The sequence below is a fragment of the Budorcas taxicolor genome, chromosome 13 (genome assembly GCF_023091745.1).
Source record: "Budorcas taxicolor isolate Tak-1 chromosome 13, Takin1.1, whole genome shotgun sequence".
Lineage (NCBI taxonomy): Eukaryota > Metazoa > Chordata > Mammalia > Artiodactyla > Bovidae > Budorcas > Budorcas taxicolor.
The window spans coordinates 29,207,338-29,233,250 of record NC_068922.1 but is presented as its reverse complement, the minus strand read 5'-3'; the positions used below and the strand labels follow the sequence as shown (position 1 = coordinate 29,233,250).

The 25,913-nt window shown below is 39.3% G+C and overlaps 1 protein-coding gene and 1 non-coding gene across 6 annotated transcripts; one reads left to right on the top strand and one right to left on the bottom strand.

Annotated features, from left to right (window-relative positions):
- Positions 1-41: 41 nt before the first annotated feature.
- On the bottom strand, positions 42-25,847 carry HSPA14 (heat shock protein family A (Hsp70) member 14). 5 transcript variants are annotated; one of them, XM_052650675.1, is made up of 16 exons: positions 25,717-25,847; positions 24,539-24,619; positions 24,384-24,466; positions 22,492-22,569; positions 15,914-15,962; positions 15,680-15,785; positions 14,662-14,752; positions 13,591-13,695; positions 12,375-12,536; positions 10,635-10,790; positions 8,695-8,797; positions 3,631-3,843; positions 3,058-3,231; positions 2,457-2,558; positions 998-1,068; positions 42-137 (listed from the first exon to the last, which is right to left on the bottom strand). In XM_052650675.1, exons 1-16 carry the CDS (start codon positions 25,771-25,773, stop codon positions 59-61), a joined length of 1,710 nt encoding a protein of 569 aa, XP_052506635.1. In that variant the 5' UTR covers positions 25,774-25,847; the 3' UTR covers positions 42-58. The 5 variants fall into 5 exon arrangements, 4 of the variants coding, with proteins under 4 accessions (XP_052506635.1, XP_052506637.1, XP_052506636.1 ...); XM_052650677.1 differs by lacking the exon at positions 2,457-2,558; XM_052650676.1 differs by lacking the exon at positions 22,492-22,569.
- LOC128058988 (small nucleolar RNA SNORD22) lies at positions 2,608-2,731 on the top strand. The gene has a single exon (XR_008200576.1). It is a non-coding gene; the product is annotated as a small nucleolar RNA SNORD22 (small nucleolar RNA).
- Positions 25,848-25,913: the final 66 nt, after the last annotated feature.

Below are 25,913 nucleotides of genomic sequence, written 5' to 3'. Positions count from 1 at the left end.
ACAAAATGAAATAATGTTGACATTTTAGATTTAAAAAATTCATGGTTCCTCTAAAATACTAAGATGCCACCTCTATAGTAATTGCCTCACATTTTCCAGTTTCTTGATCTGTGCACGTCACGTGTAAAGATCCATCCCTATGCAAACAAAAAATAGTAACACTTCATAAGCTCAATTTATAAAAGCAGAAAGTTCGTCAGAAACTACTTGAGGACTCTGAGTAAATAAGAGATCATTTTACCTTTTGAAAGAAGAGTATTAAGAGATAAATAACTGAAACACAACTTCATGCCTTACATTTAGAATCATATGCCATACTTGGGCAGCTGTTCTTTAAAAATCTCCTTCTGTGTCACTATGATGAAGGTTGTATTCCTTGAGAACTCATGATGATAAAGACCTTGAGTTAAAAACTTTATGCAAGTTCAAGATACAACGAGTTGTTTTCAGTCCCGAGCCATGACAGATCTACCCTAATGAATTCTACATTCTGGCTAAATATAAGTTATGGAATAAACTAACCTTAATGTTGATTTGGAAATGATTTACTTTTAAGACACAGTATTACAGATGGACTATTGTTAAAGAAATGATAACAGCTGAATTTAATTTGTAGTATATGTCCTATAGATTTCCTGTTGAAATACTGAAATAAACTTACCCTTTCATAGGACAAAAATCAGTTATGTAAACCTTAGGAAATCATATTTAAAGTCGATAAAAATTATGTCTCAAACTTGCATGGACCAAGTTTTTAGGTTGACTACACCCATAATAATAAAAGAAGTCACAAAAAATTCAGAATGATAATGACTTGAGATATACTTTCCTTGGTAAATACAGTTAATTTTACAGGGAAAAATCTAAGTTACTGATAAGATCTTTATAAGCTTTTAATAAATGATTTTCTCAAGAGTTACAACAGATGAATCAATTTGAAAAAAGGCAGAATCTCAAAGCAAATTTTCTTAACATCGGAAGTACATTAATTTTTTACCTTTTCATAGTAAGAACAGCTAATATATCACGTAATCCATTTTCTTTTTTATCTAAATCTTGGAGCACAACCTGTTTAGGCAAAAATAATACAAAGATGATTCAGTATTTTGACATTAATAAATTGATGCATCGATTATTCCAATGGACTAAATCTTATTCATTACTGAAAAAACCTTTTAAAACAGGGCTATTTTCAGTTCTTTTACCATTTATCATAATTCAGAGCATAGAATTAAGCTCTCTTAACTGACACATCTCCTCTAAAAGGAGGGCATGGAAGATAACTAATATTATTTGTCCCTCCTAAATGTCATGTCCTAGATTAAAATGATACTGTTTGTCTCAGAAAATAAAGACTGTTTTTCTTTTTGGTGATTACACTACTACAGTAATGCGTACATTACATTTTGGCAAGCCTTTTATATATACTTTAAAAAATTCAAATATTTTAAATGCACTTGAAAAAACCATTTAAAAGAAATACATGTCAAATTCTTTTGTACTACTACTGCTACTTTGTACTACTACTACCACTATGATTACATTTGTAAGTAAGAATTATTAATGGATTTACCATAAAATTACTCGGTTTCCTACAGAAAGGCATACCAACAGATCAAGTTTGAAAGTGACTTTTCAGATTTTGCCAACATGAAATTTTACGACCTTAGGTAAACACCAAGTTTACTCATTTGTAAACTGAGGTAGTTAGAAGAGATGGAATCTGTAGAAGATTCTCTTCCAAATTCAGTATTATGTGACTAGTTTTTTCCTTTCCAGCATCTGGCAGCTGCAGAGTCTCCGAGTAGTGTGTCCAGAGAAAATGTAAGAAATGCACTGATTCAAGAGATGAATACTAGACTTCCATCTGAGTTTAGAGCCTGTTGCACAGCAAAGTACTTTTACAGTGATACACTGCAGAAGCATATGGAGGAGCTTTGAAACCTTTACTAGCTTGAAGGAGCCCAGGCAAGAATACTGGAGTAGGTTGCCATTTCCTACTCCAGGGGATCTTCCCAACCCAGGGATTGAACCCAGGTGTCTTGTGTCTCTGGCACTGGCAGGCAGATTCTTTACCACTGTGCCACTTGGGGAGTCCATTATTTCTTGGGCATGTTTCTAAGCAAATTACATGGCTCCATATGATGCATTTTAAAGGTTGCAGAGGACCATATCATATGATCTAAGCATGTGGTATTTGAAAAAGCAAACTTATCCTATGTCAGAGGCAGCATGGTGCAATGGCAAGAGCATGGGCTCAGGAGTAAAACCAACCTGAGGATAAATCTCAGCTCAGTCAAGCACAAGGTATTTACTATCATGAGCCTGTTTCTTACACACCTATAAAATGCACACAATGTCTTTCTCATAGCACTTGGGATTATGTTTGTAAATTGCCTGGTAAAGCACACTTGGCATTTAGCAAACAAATAAATGTCATTTCCCCTGCCACTGACCTGATTGTCAAGGAGGGTAGAGAGCACAAAGAGAAGCAGTAGAAACACAACTGTACTTCGTTTTCGTTTTCCTCTTTCAAATTGAAATAGCTTGTTTCTTCTCTTTCCAAAATGAATAAGTACAATTAATCCATTCATAACAATGTGTTAATCCCAGTGAAGAAACATTCATGTCTCATTCCCTGTCCTAGTCCCAAAGCCTGTAAAGGTGAACCCACTGGGGTTGGCTGGGGGAGAAGAGGAAAGCTCATTCCAGAAGCAACTGTCTGAGGGATCCTAAGAATTTCTAAACAAGGCAAAGAGGGGAATAAATGACTGGTTGAAAAATAGACTGTATTTTTTGGGGGTCTAAAGAAAGAACAAAGCACACATGATGGAATCCAACATGAAGGAAATAAAAAATGAAAATTTTTTGTACAGATTACCTGTTCAAATTAGCATATAATCATTTCAGCCTGTCTAAATAAGTTTTGTTTTAAAAAAAAGTGTTAAATGTCCTATATGCACAGTTTATGAATTAATGTTAAACAGAGCCTAAACCAGAAGGAAAAGCTAAAAGGTTTCATGTGATTAATTCATAGTATAATCTGAATAAATTCACCTGTGCAAACTTGTTTTCTACTTTTGCAGAGTTTTTCCCCTCAGACTCATAGAGTTCAAGACACACTGAGGATATACTTCCAGGAGCCTGTAATGTGTGTTGTCTTCGAGCTGGCAAAGGAGTCCCTGATGGAAACAGTACTTTGAAGCTGTTGGCTCCTGATTCATCAACTCCCTAATAAGCAGGAAAATAATATGCACATCCTTTGAAATCATTGCAATGAGAAAAAAATCACTATTAGAAATGACGATATAGTCCTTGTTGATAATCTCAACACTATAAAGCAGCAAAGAGAAAAAAATGGAACCAATCCTTAATCCCAACCCACTTTAAAAATAAATTGAAACATACACTTCTCAACCTGTATTAGAAGCTTATGATTAAAACGATAATTAAGAAATTAACAGGTTAATATCAACTGAAAGAATATCAGAAACTCATTACAAGTAAAATTATAAACCTAAATTTAAAATTTTTACCAGTACAAGGTTTTATTTTAAAAACCATATGTATGTAAACCTGTGGCAATAACTTTATACTATGTATGGAAAAGTAAAGATAAGCTAAACATACCTTAACTAAAATATCCTTGGCTGAACACTCTATCTGAAGAGCATCTTCCACAGAAAGGCTTTCTTTCCCAATAAGGATTCCTGCTTCTATAGCTGCACCAATAGGGATGACCTCATCAGGAGGAATGGAATTGAGAAGCTCAACAGCTGGGAAAAGATCTCTAATCATTTGCTGTAGCCTTGGGATTCGAGAAGACCCTCCACAAAGGACAACCTAGAAAATAAAAACAATTTTCAGTTTTTTACTTTCAGAACAATAATTGTTTCTCAAAATTAGATGTAACAGGCCATCTTCATCACATGGTAAAATATAAGAAGCCCTATTTTAGCATATTATTTTAAACTTATCATATAAAATATACACATATAAACATGCATTTAGTACACTGTTAATATTTAACATATTCTTTACTTATAATGACAAAGTTTAAAATGACGAAAGAGTAAAGAAAGAGCCCTGGGTATGGAGGCCGAGTATCTGAGTTCCAATCCTGGCTCTATCACTTACATGCCAGCATTACTTCAGGGAAGGTCCTTACCCTCTCTGGAAACCTTTTGTTGGGTTGGCCACAATGTTCGTTCAGGTTTTTCCATAACAGCTTATGAAAAGGAACTTCCTGGCCGACCCTACAGTTTCCTCATCTGTAAACGGAGAGCCAATTTCCTGATTTTGCCAGGATTAAATGTTTCAGTGAATATTGCCAGGATTAAATGTTTCAGTGAATATAAAGCCCATCATTTTCTCCCTCTGTCCCTGTAAGAGGATTAAACATCTCCACCCACAGCCACTGCCCAGACACTGCAACTTCTCCCTTTTATTTCTCTGCTCCATACTCAGGACTGGCCATGGGTCTAGCTTTGGCCAGGTGAATGTGAATACACTGGAGTACAACATATCTAAGCAGAAGTTTTAAAAGCCCTGCATGTTCTGCCATCTCCTTTCCTCTTTCCCTTCCTCCACGAGAGCTGCTCCTTTAGCCTGGGTTGTGGAATGAGAAGCACACAGAAAAATGCCAAAGCAGTTGACACACGGCCACCTCCAGCTGCTCATGTGGAACACAAGCAAGAAAAAACTGTTCACTACAGAAAACCAGTGAGACTTGGGGGTTGTTCATTACAGTCAAAAGGTCAACAAACTACAGAGACAAGACTATATTTTTAAATTCTCAAAAGCTTGTATTTCAGAAGTGTCTAGCGGGAAGCTGCTGCATAGCACAGGGAGCTCAGCTCAGTGCTCAGTCACGTCCTAAAGGGGTGGGGAGGCGATGAATGTATACATACAGCTAATCCACTTTACTGTACAGCAGAACTAACACAGCTTTGTAAAGCAATTATACACCAAAAAAAAAAAAATCCTTAATTCTAAGAATCTACTTGATCTTTAGTCAAGCAACTGAGGATTGTACCATTTGTGATATCTAATGTCAGGGTTGTACTACCAGTTAATGAAGGAAGAGAACTCACATGAACTGATCATCTATGGTACGTCACACCCTGTGCCATACATGGTTTTCATTTAATCTTCACAACAACCCTATAAAATAAGTTATAATACTTACCTGAAAGTTAAGTATTATCACCCTCCTAGTAAGAAGAGACAAGACAGTAAGGCTCAGGAAATTAAGTGATTGGTCTATTCTGGAACTATTAGCACTGTGAGCTTTCCAATTCAGCTGGATCTGTCTCCAAACTCATTCCCTTCCCACCACTGCCTTGTATCATTTATACCATGCGCTTTCATCTTTATAAGCCACACTTCTACTCACGTACCACAATGCATAGCTTATGTATGCAAAAAAAAAAAAAACTGAACTGAAACCTCTATAGACAAAAGAATGCAACTTTCATGTTACAACATACACAAAAATAGTGAAAATATAAAACTTTCAAATTACAGCAAATTAAAAGAAAACAGTAATAAATATTTGTCAAACACTTGAACAAAGACGAAACTGCTAAATTCAGAAGCAGCTGAAGAATTGAGAGTAACAGAACAACAGATTTAAATAGATCAAGAAATGAAACCTCAGTGTGTCAAACACCCATCCTCCCTAATAGAACCACAATTCAATAGTAAACTGCATGCTTCAAAAGAAGGTTGCAGTAAATAGCAGTTAATTCTCTGATTATACAGAGCATTTACACAAATAAATTTTAAAAATCCATAAGATTTGACTAAACAAAGAATATGACATATTTACACATAAGGAAATACAAAATTAAACATTTACTAACATTGATAATTCCAATCCCAAAGAAAGGCAATGCAAAAGAATGCTCAAACTACCGCACAATTGCACTCATCTCACACGCTAGTAAAGTAATGCTCAAAATTCTCCAAGACAGGCTTCAGCAATACGTGAACGGTGAACTTCCTGATGTTCAAGCTGGCTTTAGAAAAGGCAGAGGAACCAGAGATCAAATGGCCAACATCCGATGGATCATCAAAAAAGCAAGAGAGTTCCAGAAAAACATCTATTTCTGCTTTATTGACTATGCCAAAGCCTTTGACTGTGTGGATCACAATAAACTGTGAAAAATTCTGAAAGAGATGGGAATACCAGACCTCCTGACCTGCCTCTTGAGAAATCTGTATGCAGGTCAGGAAGCAATAGTTAGAACTGGACATGGAACAACAGACTGGTTCCAAATAGGAAAAGGAGTACATCAAGGCTGTATATTGTCACCCTGCTTATTTAACTTATATGCAGAATACATCATGAGAAACGCTGGACTGGAAGAAACACAAGCTGGAATCAAGATTGCTGGGAGAAATATCAATAACCTCAGATATGCAGATGACACCACCCTTATGGCAGAAAGTGAAGAGGAACTAAAAAGCCTCTTGCTGAAAGTGAAAGAAGAGAGTGAAAAAGTTGTCTTAAAGCTCAACATTTAGAAAACGAAGATCATGGCATCTGGTCCCATCACTTCATGGGCAACAGATGTGGAAACAGTGTCAGACTTTATTTTTGGGGGCTCCAAAATCACTGCTGATGGTGACTGCAGCCATGAAATTAAAAGAGGCTTACTCCTTGGAAGAAAAGTTATGACCAACCTAGATAGCATATTCAAAAGCAGAGACATTACTTTGCCGACTAAGGTCTGTCTAGTCAAGGCTATGGTTTTTCCTGTGGTCATGTAAGGATGTGAGAGTTGGACTGTGAAGAAGGCTGAGTGCCGAAGAATTGATGCTTTTGAACTGTGGTGTTGGAGAAGACTCTTGAGAGTCCCTTGGACTGCAAGGAGATCCAACCAGTCCATTCTGAAGGAGATCAGCCCTGGGATTTCTTTGGAAGGAATGATGCTAGAGCTGAAACTCCAGTACTTTGGCCACCTCATGCGAAGAGTTGACTCATTGGAAAAGACTCTGATGCTGGGAGGGACTGGGGGCAGGAGGAGTAGGGGACGACAGAGGATGAGATGGCTGGATGGAATCACTGACTCGATGGACGTGAGTCTGGGTGAGCTCCAGGAGTTGGTGATGGACAGGGAAGCCTGGCGTGCTGAGATTCATGGGGTTGCAGAGAGTAGGACATGACTGAGCGACTGAGCTGAACTGAACATTGATAATACGTTTTCAAAGAATCCTATAACAGTCAATAAAATACAGAATAAAAACATATCTCTTTTCAACTACTTAATGGAAAATTTATCTTTAAATGATAAAACTCAGTGTCAGCAATGTTATACTAAAATGTCTGTTCTCATATACTGCTGATGAAAGTATGAGTTAATTCAGCTCTTTTGAAAAGTAACTGAAGGTAAAAATAGGCTTCTGCTATTTATATTCTTTGACTCAATATTTTTATTATAGAAACCTATCCCAAAGAATAATCTTAAATATAGGAAGAGATGGGCATCACTTTTCTGGCGAGGGGAAGACCCGATCTAGGAGTTCAAAAGAACAATGAAATAACCTATGGTGCTCTTCCTTTTCTAGGATACTAAGAGCCTATTTAAAATTATTTCTTAAATTTTTATTTACTTATTTAGGCTGTGCTGCGTCTTTGCTGCTGCATGCACTTTCCTCTAGTTGCGGACAGCGGGGCTACTCTCTTGTTGTGGAGCACAGGCTCCAGGATGCACTGGCTACACAGCTGTGATTCCAGGGCTCTAGAGCACAGGCTCAGTAGTTGTGGCGCACGGGTGTACTTGCTCAGTGGCAGATGGTATCTTCCGGGACCAAGGATTGAACCCCTGTCTCCTGATTTGGCAGGCAAATTCTTTACCACTGAGCCACTGGGGAAGGCCAAGAGTCTATTTAAAATTGTGTTGATGAAGACTATATAGTAATATGGACAGAGAAATTGGTTGTAATATTGTATAAGGAACATAAAATTCAAAATTGTGCAACAAATTTGACAAGTTTATTATAAAGTAAGACACTGGTCCTATTTTCTGAGTTTTCTTATATGAAAATTCCTTTATCAACAACAATGAAAAAATCTATATATATTGTAAAATAGTAGAAATAATCTTGGGAAAAAAACTACAAACCAGCTGGAATATTTCTGAAAGTCTCTAAATCTTTTCTTATGCAAGCAAATATGCAATATTTCTCAGCAAACAGAGAGGAGTCTGTTGTACTGGTTAAAAGCAGAATTGGGAACCACACTGAGTTAAATCCTGGTTCTACCACTAGCCACATGATAACCATGAAGCTACTTATATCTCTGTACCTCTGTGCCTCCAATTATAAAATGGAGGTAAAAAATATCACCTACTTCATAGAGGTTCCTAGTTAAGATACAGCAAGTTAATTCATGTAAAACACTCAGAAACAGTGCCTGACACCTAAGAAACACTCTAATATTTGTCAGTTTTTGCTTATATACAAAAAATACACTGAAAAGGAATTTTAATCTTTTTTGCTAATAAACACACAGAACTGTGAGTTCATTAGAGCCATTAATCAAAATTTTATCAATTTCCTTATTTCCTAATGTAAGGTAAGAAAATATTTACATGTATAAAAATACTCTTTCAATACCAAGGGGCCATTTCTTAAATTCCCAGTCAAAAACTATTCCTACCATAAATAAAAAAATACAAAAGTTATTACCTTGTTGATATCATCTGCTGTAAATCCACTTTGTTCTAAGACTTCTCTGATTGCTTCTATACATTTATTAAAAAGTGGAGAACACAGAAGTTCAAATCTTGCTCTGTAAAAACAAATAAACACAGAGGAGACAGCAGAAATAAGTTAAGCAAGACATCTTTTTCTTGTAAAGGGTAATGTCAAAACCTACTGTGATAGGTCTCTTAAGAGTAGGTTTATGATCAGAACAGGATATTAAACACTCAGCAGAGCAATATCATGCGAGGAAAAAGTCTAGGTTATTCATCTACAAATGTATATAATATTAAATTTACATAGAAAAATTATCATACCCATAGCCTGCCTATTATAAGCTGTCAAAAAACCTAAAAATAAATTCTCAGTGTATGGGATTTCTACCAATAAATCTGTTGATTCAAATCAAACCATAATTTGGAAATTTTTTCTATGTTTATGTTTTAAAGTTTTAAAAAACTGTTTCTTACTACTTTTCTTTATGGTCTGAGCCTCTGCTGCATTTAAGTTTGGTTATTTTGCACCCCCTGAGAAGCCTGAATGCTAGCAAATAAAATGACAAATTCTATTTCCTTCTTAATAACTGATATGAATAAGCAAACATTTACTGAGTATTTGGACAAACTTAGCACTAAGTTAAATATTCTGGAAACAGAAAAAATATAAAGACTCTCTTGCCCACAAGAGATTAAAATTCAATGGAACAACTTTCTTTTAGGTTGTAGCTTGAAATCTCTTAAAATATCTAGAGAACTTTCTGGAGCCACTGGCCACTTGAGACTACTGAGCACTTAACTCCGGCTAATGCTACTGAGGAACTGAATTTTTAATGTTATTTACCTATTTAATTAACTAAAAATTTTAAATAGCCACTGGTGGCAGTGCTGACCTGAAATCGGGAAAAACCCAGGGAGAAAGAGGGAGCAAGCTACAAGGGCCAGACAAAGAGAGAATTTAATCAAACAGAGTGAGTAGAAAGCCTAAAAATAATGTAATACTGTATTCTGGATATTCACTATGCTTCTAAGTCACCTGTTAGCTTGTTGGGAGGTTTAAATAGTGCTAACTCATGGTAGCTATTAGTATGGTGAGTAATACACAACACACAATGAGAGTACAGTGGCCTCCCCTACCCATTCCTGGGTGGACGTGCAATCATTTGTAACCAATGTTTTGGATTATGGAAAAGATATGAGCATTAAAAATAATTTTATGCACATTAAACCTGTGTTTACTAAATGTCACAAAAGCTACTAAAATTTAAAATGTTGCCAATGGATGACAAAGCAAATAAAACCAAGACAGAGATCAATCCTCAGAGTAAGGTGATAGGTAATTAGCACAAACTCGGGAGTCAAACTAGCTGGGTTTGCATCCCAGGTCTGTCACTTACTAGCTGGATAACCTTGGACAAGAAATGAAACCTCCTGCGTAAAGTAAGGAAAACAACAGCACTTACCTCATTAGGTTGTTATGAGAATTTGAGAGTTAATACATAAGAAAGAACTTAGAATATAGCCTGCCACACAGGCGTTAGCAATGCAATAGTAAACAAGCACTGATGCATGTGGAAGCCCCACAAAGAACTAGGGACTATACAAGTGGGACTGCTAGTCAAGAAAGGAAACTTACAAATCTCAAACTTTCAAGTCTCCCCTCATCATTCTTTCAAAGGTCTGGGATGCTCCTGTCACACACTGCTCCTGGTAGGTTTAACATAACAGGGCAGTCATCACTGACATGATTGCTTTGGGAACAGTCATTTAGTCTGATAAGAGCTGAAAACCCTGGAAGCAGAGACAGAAAAGCTCTCCTTTTATAGTGGGCTAAAAACCTCAAGTGAGAAAATGAAAAATCTGAAGTGAGAAAATTACTATGTGAATACATTTGGAACTTTTTGAAGTTTTTTCAAAATGCAGTTTTACCTGGACACATTGCAGTCAAAATCCTGACCTTCATACAATGAGTCAAGGAAGCAATTGGCGCTTCCCAAGGTTGACAAAGAATGTTTTGCAGTGTCAGCACCGTTCATTAGCTTCATCATGGCGCGGGCATTTCCTCTCACATCATGTCTGAAGGATCTAAACAAGAAATACAGTCTTTGAAGTTTAAAAATTACTAGGTCATTTAGAATTTATTGTAACTAAAATCTGGATAATCCCCATTAGGATAATTGTAAGCTCATGAATCAGGGACTTCCCTGGCGTCCAGTGGTTAAGACTCTGTGCTTCCACTGCAGGGGGTGCAGGTTCCATCCCTGGTCGGGAAGATCCTGGATGCTATGCCATATGGCCAGTAAAAAAATAAATAAATAAGCTCAAGAATCAATATTAATACCAGATTTTATTTTTTCAGAATATATAAGGAAAGAGAATTTGAAGAGGGGTCTCAGGAAAAATGAATAACCAATATCCTTAAGACTCTGAATTGCTGGATTGTTTAACCACAGTTATGGACTGCTTTGAAGAAGTACAGGAGCCATCATCTTTTTGCAGATGAGACAAAAGGACGTTGAAGGAGATTCATGCAACTGGGTCAAGTCTCATACTTCACCCTTTACAACCGTAACATGATTCTTGTTGAATGGCATAGAATTATCTGTCCAGCATTAAAAAAAAACAACCAAAAACTAAAAGTGCTTCTTCAAAGAAATTTGAAACATATAAAATATGTAAAATTACAGTTCTTCTACCTCCAGGGTGAGTTAACTACTAAAACTGCTCGCTAAGTGGTGACTGATGGCTCTGCTTTTAAACATGTTTAAAACCCATAATAAAATTAACAGTGCCGTTCCTTGAGTGGGAAGGGCTTCCCTTGAGGTTCAGCTGGTAAAGAGTCTGCCTGTAATGCGGGAGACCTGGGTTCGATCCCTGGGTTGGGAAGATCCCCTGGAGAAGTGAAAGGCTACCCACTCCAGTATTCAGGCCTGGAGAATTCCATGGACTGTGTAATCCATGGGGTCGCAAAGACTCAAACATGACTGAGTGACTTTTACTTTGTTTCACTTTCCTTGAGTTGGAACACCTTTATAACAAAAAGCAGCATAGGTCTTTATTGAACAAATGAGAAATTACCACTTTTTCAGGACTGTTTTTTAACCCAGTGTAGTCAAACTGATGAAAACACTACTTTTTAGAGCAGTGATGTCCCAAATATAACCTTTATATAGTTGACTCATGATGTGCCAAACAGGATTAGAATTTTGAATGGAATAATTGCATCCAGCAACAAAACTAAAATATTCCTTGTGGTAATAGATACCCCATAAGACTGGTCCACTGGAATCTAACTACAACATAATCTTTTACACCTGTAAAAACTGTTCAGAAGGTAGTGAAGCCTTACTGCTTTTACCCTCCTTCACCCAAACATAAAAGCAACCACTGACAAATTAGGAAGTTGAACTTGAGATCCAAGTTCATGCAGTTCAGTGTCTGGTGGTCCCTTACACTGAGTGAAAACTCTAAGTATACTGCACTAGGCAGCTGGGTCTCTGCTTTCGCCTGTTTGCCAGGACAGATTTTATAATTTCAGACATGAAAATATCCATTTCCGTAGAAAAACCATGCCCTCCTTTGAAAGGACAATTTCAAATAAATTGGGTAAAAAAAATTAAACCTGAGGCTAAATTTATCATCAAACATATCAAGTCCATTAATACTTACCTCTGAAACTCAGAGGCTAGGTACTGTGCTAAGGTTTCTGTGAAGTGGGTACCTCCAATGTTATTATCAGTGTTTGTTGAAAGAACACGGTATATTCCACTGTTAACTTCCATGACACTGATAGATAAGGATGTTCCTCCAAGTTTGAACACCAAAATGTTGCTAAAAAAAAACACCACGAGTAAGTTATGAGAGAATCATAGTATTGTAAAGCCAATTTTGATTTCTTAAACTAAGAAGTCATTTAGTTTAACCCCTGTAAATCACAAATGAGGAAACTGCAGCTCTTATGGGAGAAATTGAGTTGTCCAAGGTTATTGCTTAGGAATGAATCAAGCCTAGAAACCAGATCTTCTGATTTTAAGTCAAAGCCCATTTTTATTTAATCCTGCTGGTAAAATTATAATCTTTCTCACTAACTGGAGTTCAAGACACTAACTTATCAAAGTAAATAAAAAAGAGATTTGCAATTAAAGTCAGTCTAAGAGCATTAAATATAGAAACTTTGTTAACACTCTTAGTTACTACCGCAATGCCCATGTTCTACAAAAGTTAAAACATATGCAAAACTAGGCATTAATTTCCTATGAATCAAAATCCAAAATTTCTGATATTCTGTATTTTAGATTACTTAAATTCCTAGTGATTTATATTAGTTTCTTTGTGAGATATGAATGAAAAGATACAATTAGGGAAAATTAACACATCTGAATTGACATCCCTAAAGTTGCATAATGTGTCAGATCTATTAGGACCAGTTTTACAATTAAATTAGGAGTACATTTTACTATTTCATTATCAAATGAAATCTTAAATTCCCATGCTGGCTTTTCTGTTATCTCCTGCCATGAAAGTCCTCACTGTTTTTCTAAGCATGTTTAATATTCGAATTGGTAGTAAATTTAACAGTGCCCTAGAGCTTCAGTTGTAATTTGGCTGGCTTATAAACTGCACATCTTCCTTCACTAAAGGGACAAAGTGTTAGATGATAAGAGAAGGGCAGAAGGGCGCAACCTTCCCTCCTGTTGTATCTGTTCTCTGCTTTCTAGGACATCTTTCTCATCTATTTGAAAAACTCTAGGTGAGAATTTTGATGTCTTTCCATCTATAAAAGCTTGGAATGACTGCATTATATAACAATCTCTATTCAAATAATTGCTATAATCTAAAATGTTTTCTGCACTGAAAAACTTAAAGCTGAAAATATGGTTTTTACCTTTTTCCAGTGGGGGAGTCTTGTCCAATTCCATAAGCCAAAAGAGCTGCAGATGGTTCATGGATTAACCGCAAAACATTAAACCCAGCAGCTCGGGCTGCTTCCCTGTGGACAATGTGCTTTTAATAAATTTGGTATCACATGTTCAAGTCTACATTTTTAGAAATGCTCTGCTAAAGATTTTATGCAATAGCAAATAAGATTTCACAAGCAGAACATGAAGGGTAATGATCTTTTAGAAGCAAGATAACAAAACACAAGAAACAGACCTAAGTCTTGAAGTGTAGAAATCAATTTCTCTTTAAAATAATAATGTTCAGAGTCTATTTTCTTGACAAAGACGATAACATGTGCCCATATTAAGGAAAAGAAAGCTCTCCAAATGCTTGAGCTTACAAATCTCAGAAAGAGACTAGGACATATTTTATAATTCATTTCAGAGTTAATACAATACATATTTATAATACACTTATAATACATTTCCAATTTCTTTACTTTAGGTTCACAGCTTTAACATTCCACAAGTACAAGTAAACAAAGCAATTCTGTGGCCCAGAAGCAACTCAGATGTTCAGCAAAGCCCTGCAGGGAACTCTATCCACAGAGCAAAAGACTGGGTGCTTGCCAATTATATTTGCATAACAACTTATGAAAACTAGATAAAATTTTTTGTTTAGTTTATCTAGGTTAAAAAAAACTCAAATATTTTCTAAAATTGCTTATTTTTATACAATTCCTACATAAGCCTTAATTACAATACACTAAGGCAAAGTGATTCACAAATGTCAACTTAATCTGGTCATCAAATGTTTCCAATCAAAATAGCAAGGAAGATATTAATACATGCAGTTTCAGGTTCTTTTGACACTTCATAAAATATAGAAAATATTAATGATTATTACCATGCTTTTACCACAGGATTTACATATATAAATATATACATGATTTACAAACACAACATTTTGTGTAAGGTATTTTCACATATAATTTTACCTTTTACTATACAGCAATGTTGTGAAATTTATATTTCCTTTAAGCAAGTTAAGAGAAACTTCTTCATATTATACTTACCCAAGAGCACTTTTTTGCTTTTCTCCAAAATCAAAGGGAACAGTAATGACTACATCATTGGCATCTGAGCCCAAGACAGAATGTGCCGTTTCTGTATATGAAAAAACATTTTTTAAGTTCATGACACTTAATGTGGTAATCATGTCATGACATGCATAAGTCAAATCATTACACTATACCCCTTAGTCATATAGTACTGTACGTTAATTATAGCTCAATAAAACTAGAAGGAAACATAAATTCTGACAATACACAAAAACGTCAAGTGATACTGAGGTTTATTCATTTGTGCCAAAGATCTTTTTATTATAAAGATTTTTCCAATTTGTGAGGCTGTCCCACCCCACTGATCTCCTTCTCTTGTTCTCTTAAACTGTGCACTACTTTCTACGGTTTTGGTATAGTTTGTGGACATGTGACTAGGTACTTCCTAAAGCGTGTAGTTCTCAGGCTTCCAAATTTCAACCACCTCCCAAATGAGATGGGCTCCACTGAGAATGGGCTTCTGATGCACAAAGGTGCAGACCAACTACCATAAAAAGCTGCCCTCGATCCCAATTACTTTCATCACAGATTCCAGAGCTGAAGTAAGCCTCATCAACAATCTACTCCAGAAGTTCTCAAGTTGTTGCACAGGAGGCTGCACAGCTCCAAGCTTTTGCCTGAAGTGATAAAGCCAGACCTACCTAATCTGCTTAAACACTGTGGAGATTGTAGTATCTTGAGGGAGACATAATAATTCACTTTTCACCAGCTTACTGGCCACTTTGTCTTCAGAAGTTTTGAAAAATCTGATTTGGCCCCATCCATTTACATTTCTTCTGGGGAAACCACAGTCAAGGAAAAAAGTCATCTAATCAAGGCCACATGGCCAGTTAGGAGGCCAGTCAGGTCTAGCATAATTTAGGCCTTCTCACTGTACATCTGCTCAATCACCCTGCTTCGCTCCAGATCAAAAAACACCTCCAGCTTTTTTAAAAGGTCAACTTTTAAAAAGATCTTTCCCTTTGCTCAATACCTTTCATTTTACTAAATATCAGTCTGGCAACATCTTCTGGGCTGACAAATTTCTTTTCTTCTCCAGTATCTATTTCATATCGTAACTTCCCATTTTTTTCAATGACCTATGAAAGAAGTGTGTTAAAATAAGAAATGATTTTAACAAAATGCAAAGTTTCAAATCAATATAACTGGGTCACGACCTTGGCAATTACTCTGTGTAACAGGGAAGTAATAATGGAAGCATACTCACTAAACATTTACTTTCCGTGATGTATTTCTGAGACTGAGGATCATCAGAGCTGTCCATAGAGACAAATATAAATATTTATATCATCATCATTGATATGTAAGTTTTAAAGATTATATTCTTCAAACCAAAAAATATAAAAATATAATTACAGTTAATTCCATGAAAGCATCTTCACATTTGAAAGTAAATAACTCTTACTTGTTCTGATCTTACTATCAATAGATGTTATACATTTGAGAATATTTTCATAGTATCAATTACTTTAAGTCCTATAGTATCATATCTTTGATCATATCTCAGAGCCAAACCACTGAGATTAAAAAGGACAAAAGGAGGTAAAACCTCAAACCAGAATACCTAACACCATCTTTGTTGCTTGGTTTCTGAACATGAATCAATGTCTGAAACCTGAAAGCACTGAGCAAAAGTAAGAATATTATTATATGTAAAAGGACAGAGTACTATAAGTAGATAGATACTGTCCTACACAAAGTAGGTACTCAAGAAATGTGTATGGCAAGGAAAGAAACTAAGACAATGGGTGTTACGTTGCTCAAAATGGTAATATGAATGCAGACTATAAAACGTTTCCACTGGATCTTCCCAGCACTTAAGCAGGGTTAGTTTGGCAGACAGTATTCAGGAGAAACAGATTTACAGTCAACAACTTACAAGCTGATAAGGGGAAGAGTCAGTACTTCATCCCAGGTCTTCTCTACCAGGCTAGGTAGACTGCCTTGCAGTGAAGACAGTGAACTAAGGGACTTTTGCCTTGAGCAGGGATAAAAGTCTGATTCTTGGCTTAATTTCATCTAGAAATGAAGATAAGGTCAATCCTTCCACTTAACCCTTCTTGCAAGGGACTGCAGCTATTCTGTCCAGAGACCAGTCTTAAAACTGTTTAGTAGGAGGCGATGAAAATTAACAGTGGCTCTTCACTGAAGGGTTACCGAACATGAGGGCCCTAATCTGCGTAAACAAGGGGGAAATGAAAGGGGCTTAAAATGGGGTTAATTTGGCTTAGAACTTTGTTGGCAATACTTGTAGATTCCTCCTATCACCTCCACTATCACAGGTAAGCAGTTTGTCTGACGTCACCTGGCTAATTAATAGCACAACTGGCTGGAATCCAGATCTTTCATATAAAGTTTAGTATTCTTTCCACTAACTCCTCCCCTTGTCTAAACCCAGTATTTATACCGTATCCTAGACAAATATTTTAAGGATAAGAAAAAAAAAGACTAAGTGTGCCTATGGTAGCTTTTTTCCCCATCAATGCTGTAATGTTGGCCTGACACGTAGTGGTTCAGTTGCTTTTAGAACAGAATTTAAGTCAACCAGGATGATTTCTCTGAGTATGTTATCCATCACTCAGATAATTTGCCAGAAAAGGGTATTTTAATGGCTTTAAATGGAATTTAATGAACTCTTAGAAATGGCAGTTTTGGACCCGATAGGATTAACGGGATTTAAAGAACTTTTAGAAATGGAAAATTCTTTCTCAACTGAGGGTCTCGTTCATTTGAAGACAGAAAGCACATGTAGTTCTGAAGGTCTCAGAGAGGTAAGGTCCTGGAGGTTAGCCAGTGGATAAGCAGAAAGCAGAGGATGGAGATGATGGACAAATGTTCACAGCAGCGCCAGAAAGTAGTGGACTGACCCACATCTGTGTACAGATAGCAACTTTATTTGTCCACACCAGGATCAAGTCACTTCACAGAGACAGAGGATGGTGGAAGGCTGGTATACACAGCACCATTTACTTTGTAGGCTTCAGGAGGCAGAGCATCACTCCTACCAGGGTACCCTGGCCTTCTTCCTCCTCTTTCTTGAAGGGCCCCTTGTAATAGGCAGATCCTCGCCCCACACTAACATGCTACTGGGCTTATTCCCCCCACCGTCCCAGCAAAGAGCCTGTTACAGCCATCTGTCCACTGGGTCCTCATGCAGCTCCTATGAGGTAGCTGGGATGGCCTCCCACTGCAGAGGGGAGGGACCTGAGGTACAGAACGGTGAAGTGACCTGCTTGTGGACGGATGGGGAGTCCCGGCTGGGCCTAGAGTTTAGGCACAATATCTGGGCCTGTTTTCCTCCAGTCTCCCCTTATTACAACTTCCTCCTCTTAACAGGCTTTGGCCTGTTATTCTGTTGACTTCTTTAAGATCGTTCCCTTCAGTTTTATTCCCACCTTCAAGTTACTTCACCATCAGGTCTGCACACTGCTGCCTCTAAAGTTCAACTTGACCTTCATGCTTTAGCACTTCTCTTATGTCCAATAAATCCCTGCTGGAGTACTTTGCTACCATTAAGTGATTAATAGAGTATGGGCCTAACTCTTTCAAGTATTTCCTTAATTTTTCAGAAAATCTAACTATCTACAGTAGTGTTATCCAGTTGCAACTGAAATGGATCCCTCTATATAAGGGCCTAAAACAACACGGAAGAAAAAAAAAAATATCTCCATTTCCAGGCCTTTTTAAAGCAAGGAATCTATGTCTGGGTGTGGAGTTAATAGAAGTCCATGAGAAGTCATAAAAATCAATACTGTAGAATCTTTCCTTAAAATACAACTGTTAGCAGTGTTTCAAACATACATTAATATGCTGCTGTGACTGGACACATGACAATCGAAACTTCACTTTGTCTTCTGTTATGCTATTCGTCTAATTTTCTGGAAGGTACAAGAAAAGCCATCTGGTACAAACTTCTCTTTAGAAATGCAGAAACTGAGGCACAAAAAATGACAAGTGATTTGCTCAATGTAACAAAGCGTGACAGCATCAGAACCAGGAGTTCTAACTCGATTCCAGTGTAGTCTACCTCACGCCTCCTCCATAATCACTCATTCACCAGAGCAGCTTGCCTGCCTGCCATCTGTTCCTGGTTCCAGGGATGTTCCCACTGTGGTTTGGACCATATCTCCACCTAACAGTATTTCCAGCATTTAGGTAAGCAACCGAGCTGCAAAATATAAAACAAAACCTCTCCCAACAGGCCTGTACTTTTTATTTCACTCTCTAGATTACAGGAGGGCTTCCATGGTGGTTCCAGCGATAAAGAATCTGCCTACAATGCAGGAGACACAGGTTTGATTCCTGGATCAGGAAGATCATTGGAGAAGGAATGGCAACCCACTCCAGTATTCTTGCCTGGATAATCCCATGGAAAGAGGACCCTGGCGGGCTACAGTCCATGGGGTCACAAGAGTCAGACACCAGTCAAGAGACTAAACCACCACCACCACCACTAGATTATAGGAAAGCTTTTTAAATTCCAAGTATGCTTTTTTTATATTTCCTGTAATAACTCATGTCTCTTGCGTCTCCTGCATCAGCAGGCAGGTCCTTTACTACTGAGCCACCTGGGAAGCCCAAATAACCACTAAAAGCTTTAAGTCAGGTTAATGATGGTCATTTATGGCTTCCCTTCTAAAATAAGTTGGAAGCCTGGCTCAATACCATCTTATCTCCTCTAGGAAATGTGTGTGTTTCAGAGAGAAAAGGGGATGTACCTGTGAAGGGCTGGTGCTTTTAAAAAGAGCTATCTGTTGCAGGCTGTCCTTATTCCTACCACCCTCAATTGTTACCAAAGCTATTCTCTTCTAATACATGCCATTAACAAGGTGAACTTTTGTCTACACTTTGTGAGAAAAAGTGACTTTGGAGAGTTTCCTAGAAGAAACATTTTCTCAGTCTTGCCTTTTGCAACATTCTAGACAGAAAACAAAGACACAGAGAACAAAATTAGCTACAAGTATTTGGGAAGCTTATTATAATCCAAATTGTTTCCATGATGTCCAAATGACAAACCAAACCTAAATATATATAATTATGAATATAAGGAAACCTAAACATGGAATGCAAAGAATTTACTTATAGGGAGTATTTTATGATAGCCAATTTCTCATCAAAGATTATCAACATGAACCAAAACACATGATTGTGGCTTCCTACCAGTTCTGAATCATATCCATAGAGATAAGAGACTAAGGACAAGTAAAATGGAGGGAAAGATGGTTTGACTATTACGTGCTTGCTAGTAGTTATGTCACAGACACAGCAAATATAAAAAGGGACCAATACATGTTGTGTCTACATTAGCCTAATGAACTACAGAGAGGTTTTAAGAAATGAAGATTGTAAACTCCAGGAAGAAGTCAAGTTAAACTAGTAGAGATTTAAGCAATGAGGTCATGGTGTACAACCCTAATTCTGTATCTTGTCAACTACTGTGCCTCACCCCAGCCTTCTCTCAGCCAAGGTCATATGCTTTAATAACTTACATGTGTATAGTGCTTTAAACCCTTTCACATCTATTTCAGCCATCTGATCCTCACAACAACCCTGTGAGGTAGGCAGGTTTAGCAGCTGAGGAAGCTGGTGTAGAGAGGTAAACTAAAGTGTCTCCCATCAGCGACAAAGTCAGGGCTAGCTAGCTCTGTGGACTTGGCTGCATCCTTTTTCTACTGGGCCACCCCTTGCATTTCTAAAGGGTCTTTCAACTAGCGGAGACACCTGGGAGCAGCCATGAGCACATATGTTCCTACCACTCCACATTAACTATCCATCCACTCTTTTTTGTCTGAGGACATGGAAAAGGAGCCGGGGTATCAGGAGGCATCGGTTGGACCCAGGCTCTGCCAGTGCAGGAAACACACCCTTGCATGATCAGCTCCTAACTTTTGGTGTTTGAAATTAACCTCTGAAGCAACTTTTCAAGTCCTAGCTGGAAAGCCCCAGTTGCCTCTTCCACTGCAGTGGCCAAGCGTCTGACCGCGACCACCGCATCCCTGCGGAGCTCGTTGGCAGTGTCCTGCTGAGCGCTGGCCTCCTCGCCAATGGCAATCAGCCGATCCAGTTTTTCTTGCTCCCGCTTTGAAAGTTCTCGTGCCAACCTCCTGTTTTCTGCCAGCTCGGCTGCAATAGTCCTGGCCACTGACCGCCTTCTTCGCCGGGCCCACCTGGGAGGGGGCTCATTGGTCAAAGGTCTATCCCCACCAGAAACAAAAGGAGCCCTGGAGGAGGAGGCTGGAGGCCGCTGTGCGGAGGCCACCCCATGAGTGTTTCGGCTGGAGCTGGAGCAGGGGCTGGGCTCACCGGACACAGCCAGTCTGGTCATGGGGATGCTCTGACAGGGGGCAGCTGCACCTCTGAAAAGGTGATGGGAGCTGCTGTAGCTGGGGGTCCCTTGAGAGCACCCTGAAAAACAAAGCAACAATGTTGCAGAGAGGACATTCCTGCTATGGGAATGCTTGGAGCCAGCCGCAGAGTTGAGAGACAAGGACAAAACCAAGGCATCTCTCTGCAGGGGGTGGGGAAGAATTCATTTTCTCATGTGGATATTTTGGTCTGCTATAACAGTATGTCCAAAACTTCCCCCTCTGCCTTCCATGGTGCTATCCAAGCCTTTCTACAGCCACAAGTTCCTAAGTCCCCATTATAAATAATGCCCAAACTAGTTTGGTTCTAAAGAGTACTTGGAGGTTTAAAAGAGTTCTAATATCATACATACCTAGGGTTACAGCTTTAAAAAATCTGGAGCCCTTTCTCTCACCATTAGGTTTAAACGAGAGGGCAGGGGCTGAAATAGCGACTACGCTGAAGAGGTCACCATCCAAACACACACTGATGAGAACCAAGTGACTCTGGGACCCCGACCCTTCACACGCTTGGGGGTTACCTGCACCCGAGGATTCATCCCAGGAGTCCTCGAGGTCACTGGTTTCTGGCATCTGGTCACTGACCCTCAGCTGACAATCATCTGATTCCTTCACTGTTTTCAAAATAGGCTGATGCTCTGCTGCCTGAGTCCTTTTTGCTCCCAGAATGTTGGTCCCCTCCTCCCCTGGCGTGTCAGGGGCCGCTAAATTCAGGTCACTGTGCTTGGCCCAAGCAGCGTCCTCCATTAAGTTGTCTGCATCAGTCACTATCTGATTTCGGAGAAGCTGATCCAAAGTATCATAAAAGGGACAGTGTGGTGGGTCGCCCATACTTGTGGCGTGGGCCACATAGGCCTTTAAATATAATGCCTTCAGGACTTTGAACTTGGAGCGGCACTGACGCTCGGTGCGGCGGAAGCCTTCCTGCTGCATCCGCTTGGACACGGCCTGATAGACATCTGCGTTGTGATGCACGGTCTGCAGGCGCTGAATATACTCTGCCTCGCCTAGTATGGAGAGAAGCGTTCGTGTCTCTTGTCTGGACCACCGGATGCCCGCACTGCTATTGGAAGTGGCCATGGTGGACTGGGAAAAAAGGCTAGCTGGAGGAGGCTCCTGGGCAGGAGGGTGCCGACCTGAAGGTGTGAGGAGTTTCTGTGTGCTCCAGTCTATCTCCAGGAGCCGGCCGCTTCTTCCCTCTCTGGGCTAATTGCTGAGAAGCCAGGTCGGAGGACCGCATTTCTGGCTGGAAAGCCACAGGGGAATCAAAGTTACAGGAACGGTGTAAGGATAATTGTGGCAGTAAGTTAAGTGGTGCTACCTGTAAGTAGGTTGCAAAGAGAAAGGATGCCAGGGTTGAGAAAAGCCCAACTCTGAGAGTCCGCTCAGGATGGGGACCAAGGGCTACAAAGGGCCTTACTGGCTTGGCAACAAGGGGACTGGCTTCTCCACAAAAGGCAGGATGCTTCCAAGGCTGAGACCTGGAACCACCGTGTATCTGTAAAAATCACCATGGTCTTGTAAGTAGATAGACCAACGGGCGGGATGCCTGGATCCTAAGGCACATCACTCTGGAGAAGGGATAGCAGGACAGTAGTGCAGTAATACGTGTCTGCTGCGGCTCACTCCTCACTAACCTCGGCCTGGGTGGCACGCTATGCTATCTACGTATTACCCATCTGACTGTCACCACTGCACTCCTTTGTTAAAAGGTAACTTCCAGGGCCAGAAAAGCAAGCTAAAGTTGTTCTCACTAATACACAGCTTTTTGCATAATATGGCAGAAGACATCCACATCTTTATTTCCACCACCTGCCCCCAAATATCAAGAAAACCCAAAAAGGGCTCCCAAAGAGATGCACCTATAGAACTATTCTGAATTTTGACAGTGTCAATGCCAGTACCCTGGTTGTGATAGCTAGTATAGTTTTTTCAAGATGTTTCCAGTTGGGAGAAAATGGTTAATCCAGAAATAGACTGGATCTCTCTGTATTATTTCTTGCAACAATGTAAATCTATCATTATCTCAAAATAAAAAAGTTTAATTATAAAAAACATTATTGGCTGCTTACTTCCTGCCATTTTTTTTGTTTATAATTTGAAAAATTTTGACAGCAACTCAATTTATTTTCAATATGCTCAGTACTAAGTTTAGTCAACAGATAAATGGATATGAGAGTGTATCTATCTTCACAACAATTTGAATTCTCTCCAAAACACTACAGTTTTTGACTTAATCACAGATATTCTAAAGAAAAAAAATGAGCATTAAGTTCAACTTATCTAAATATAGGTAAGAGATAGTAAAAAAACAAAAAAATTTGTATGTATAAAATATATATATATATAAATTTAATCCATGACTTCCCAAACCTAAAAACAACACAAGGAAATTTCTACTTAAATTCTCACCTGAATAAGGTAGAAAGGGAAGAACCTGAGGTTAAGAATTAGGCGTCCTGGACTACAGTCCTGTAGAGTTCACCCCACTAAACTAATTTAGGGATACTGTAACTTCTGCGTGCTTTGACTTTCTTATCCAGAAATGAGGAGGTATAAAATCTGCCCTACCAATCTTACAGGGATTTCTCTGGATTAAATAATAGATGTGAAAGCACTTTGAAAATTTAAAAACACTATATTACATATTAAAACTCCAATGAAAACAAAAACCCATAATTTATAATTATGATTTGAGGTAATCTATAATTTGAGGAGACAGAAGTCTGGGGAAGCAGGCCTCTTTTATCTTTTAATTAAAGTTATAGCAGATGATTAACCTGATTCTTAAGACATTAATTAAGCTGTTTTCCCTAATGATTAAATGTGTAAGCCAACTGGAAAAGTTAGTTCCCAGAAAGTGTCACAAAGAGATCTGAAGAAGAAAATCAATAGCTTCTACATAAATATTCACCAATTACAATCGACTTCACAAAATTCAACTATAGTGCAAAGAAATCTTCAAATTCCCACACAATCTCCCAGTTTAAAAAGAGTACTGTAAAAACGTGTTAAGTTCAAACTGCCACCTCTGAATGACACAAATTATCAAAGCTAAATGCACACTAGCATCTACCAATACTAACAGACCTGTAAGTGAGAAGCAAATGTCTCCGTGAATCCCATCTTTCAGAAAATTCAGCACTAATATCAAAAGATAACAGCCTACTGGGGAATTCTGTGAAATGACTCAGTCATTAAAAACAGCAAAAAACACACTGGTGTTTCTGGTTTCATTTCAAATTATGCTTACATTCAAATTATAAACATGTTTTTTGTTACCATAGGTGAAAGTATTATTTTACTCCATACCTTCTGCCAAGGATCTGCTTGACTTTCATTACTGTGTTTGAAATATTCCTTATTCTACTTTGTTTTGCTGCCAATCCAACAACCTGAAAAAGAGCAATCTATTAAATATGTCATTTTATACTTATTTCAATGTACAAAAATGAGGAGAATGGTACCTCTTCATGTTTTGAGTAAGCAACAATGGCTGGAGTAACTCTGTCGCCTGCATCATTTGCAACCACATCAGCCCGGCCATCCTGGAGGTAAACACACAACTGTATTAGTTATTCTGAAATGAAATACATAGTCTCCTTAGATACATTCAGACATATGTGGAGCCCTGTGACTGACATATACATGGAAACAAAAACTGCTTTACTGTATTTCCTAGATCTTAAGAAGACCAGACTTCTACAACCAGCTGCCTCTTTTCAGTCTGTTCTGCATAGTTGATAACAGAAGAGACGAAATAATAACCTCTATATAAAATAACGTGTTAATACATTAACCTTTCTATCCCTTTTCCTTTTCCCTGTAAACGCTCATCCTTCTTCCCTCTTTTTACATATGATGAATTAGCAACAATCCTTCGGCTTTTCCCTACAAATCATTTGACGTTTAACCGTGAGACGAGTATCAGGGCTGTCCCTTATTATTGTTCCTTCCGCGTCCCCACAGACGAGAAGAAGCCCTAAACTCCTAGTCACACACTCATTTCCAGAAAGGACAAGTGAATAGAGCACACACCATCAACTGGCTTCCTACGCTTCTCGGGATTAACAGGTCCAGTTCCAGATCGCGGCCACCTTGCTCTTTCTTGGCAAACGTCCAGAAACCTCAGGTTACCAGACGCTCGGGTCCCCCTCCCGGCCTCCTGCGTCCATGAGGTCCCCAGGTCCGCCTTCCTCCTCTAGGCTTCCAGAGCCCAGGACGTGGCCGGGTCCGTCCCCACCCCCGGGGGGGACTCCAGCTCCCAGCGTGTCCCTGGGTCCTCTCCCCAACCCCCGGGGCCTCCAGCGCCCAGGACGTTCCCGGGTCCGCCCCCGCCCCGGGGCCTCCGGCGCCCAGAAAGTCCCTGGGTCCGCCCCTGGGCTCGGGGGCCTTCGGAACACAGGATGTCGTCGGGTCCTCCTGCGCCCAGGATGTGCTGGGTCCGCAGCTGCCTTTCCTGAGGGGCCGCGGGGGAAGAGGCCGAGTCCGCCCAGCCCTTAGCCCCAAGACTTCCTCGCAGAATCGCCTCTTCGTGCGACGTCCCTAGGCCGGCGACACGCCGTTCACAACCCCGCAGACCAAAGGACTTGGCCTCGTACCCAAAGGACGCTGCACCCGCAACCCAGCTCCCCGAGTCCCTCACCTTATAGACGGCCACACAAGCTGATGTGCAGCCCAGGTGAACCCCGATGGCCGCCATGAGGCGGCAGAGACGCCGACAACACTAACGGGTGGTTTCCCAGCAGCAACAGCGCCGGGCCGCAGCACAGCCCCATCAGGCACCGCGGAGACTTCACGTTCCCGTCCACCCACTGCGCCCCGGCCCTCGCCGAGGCCGCC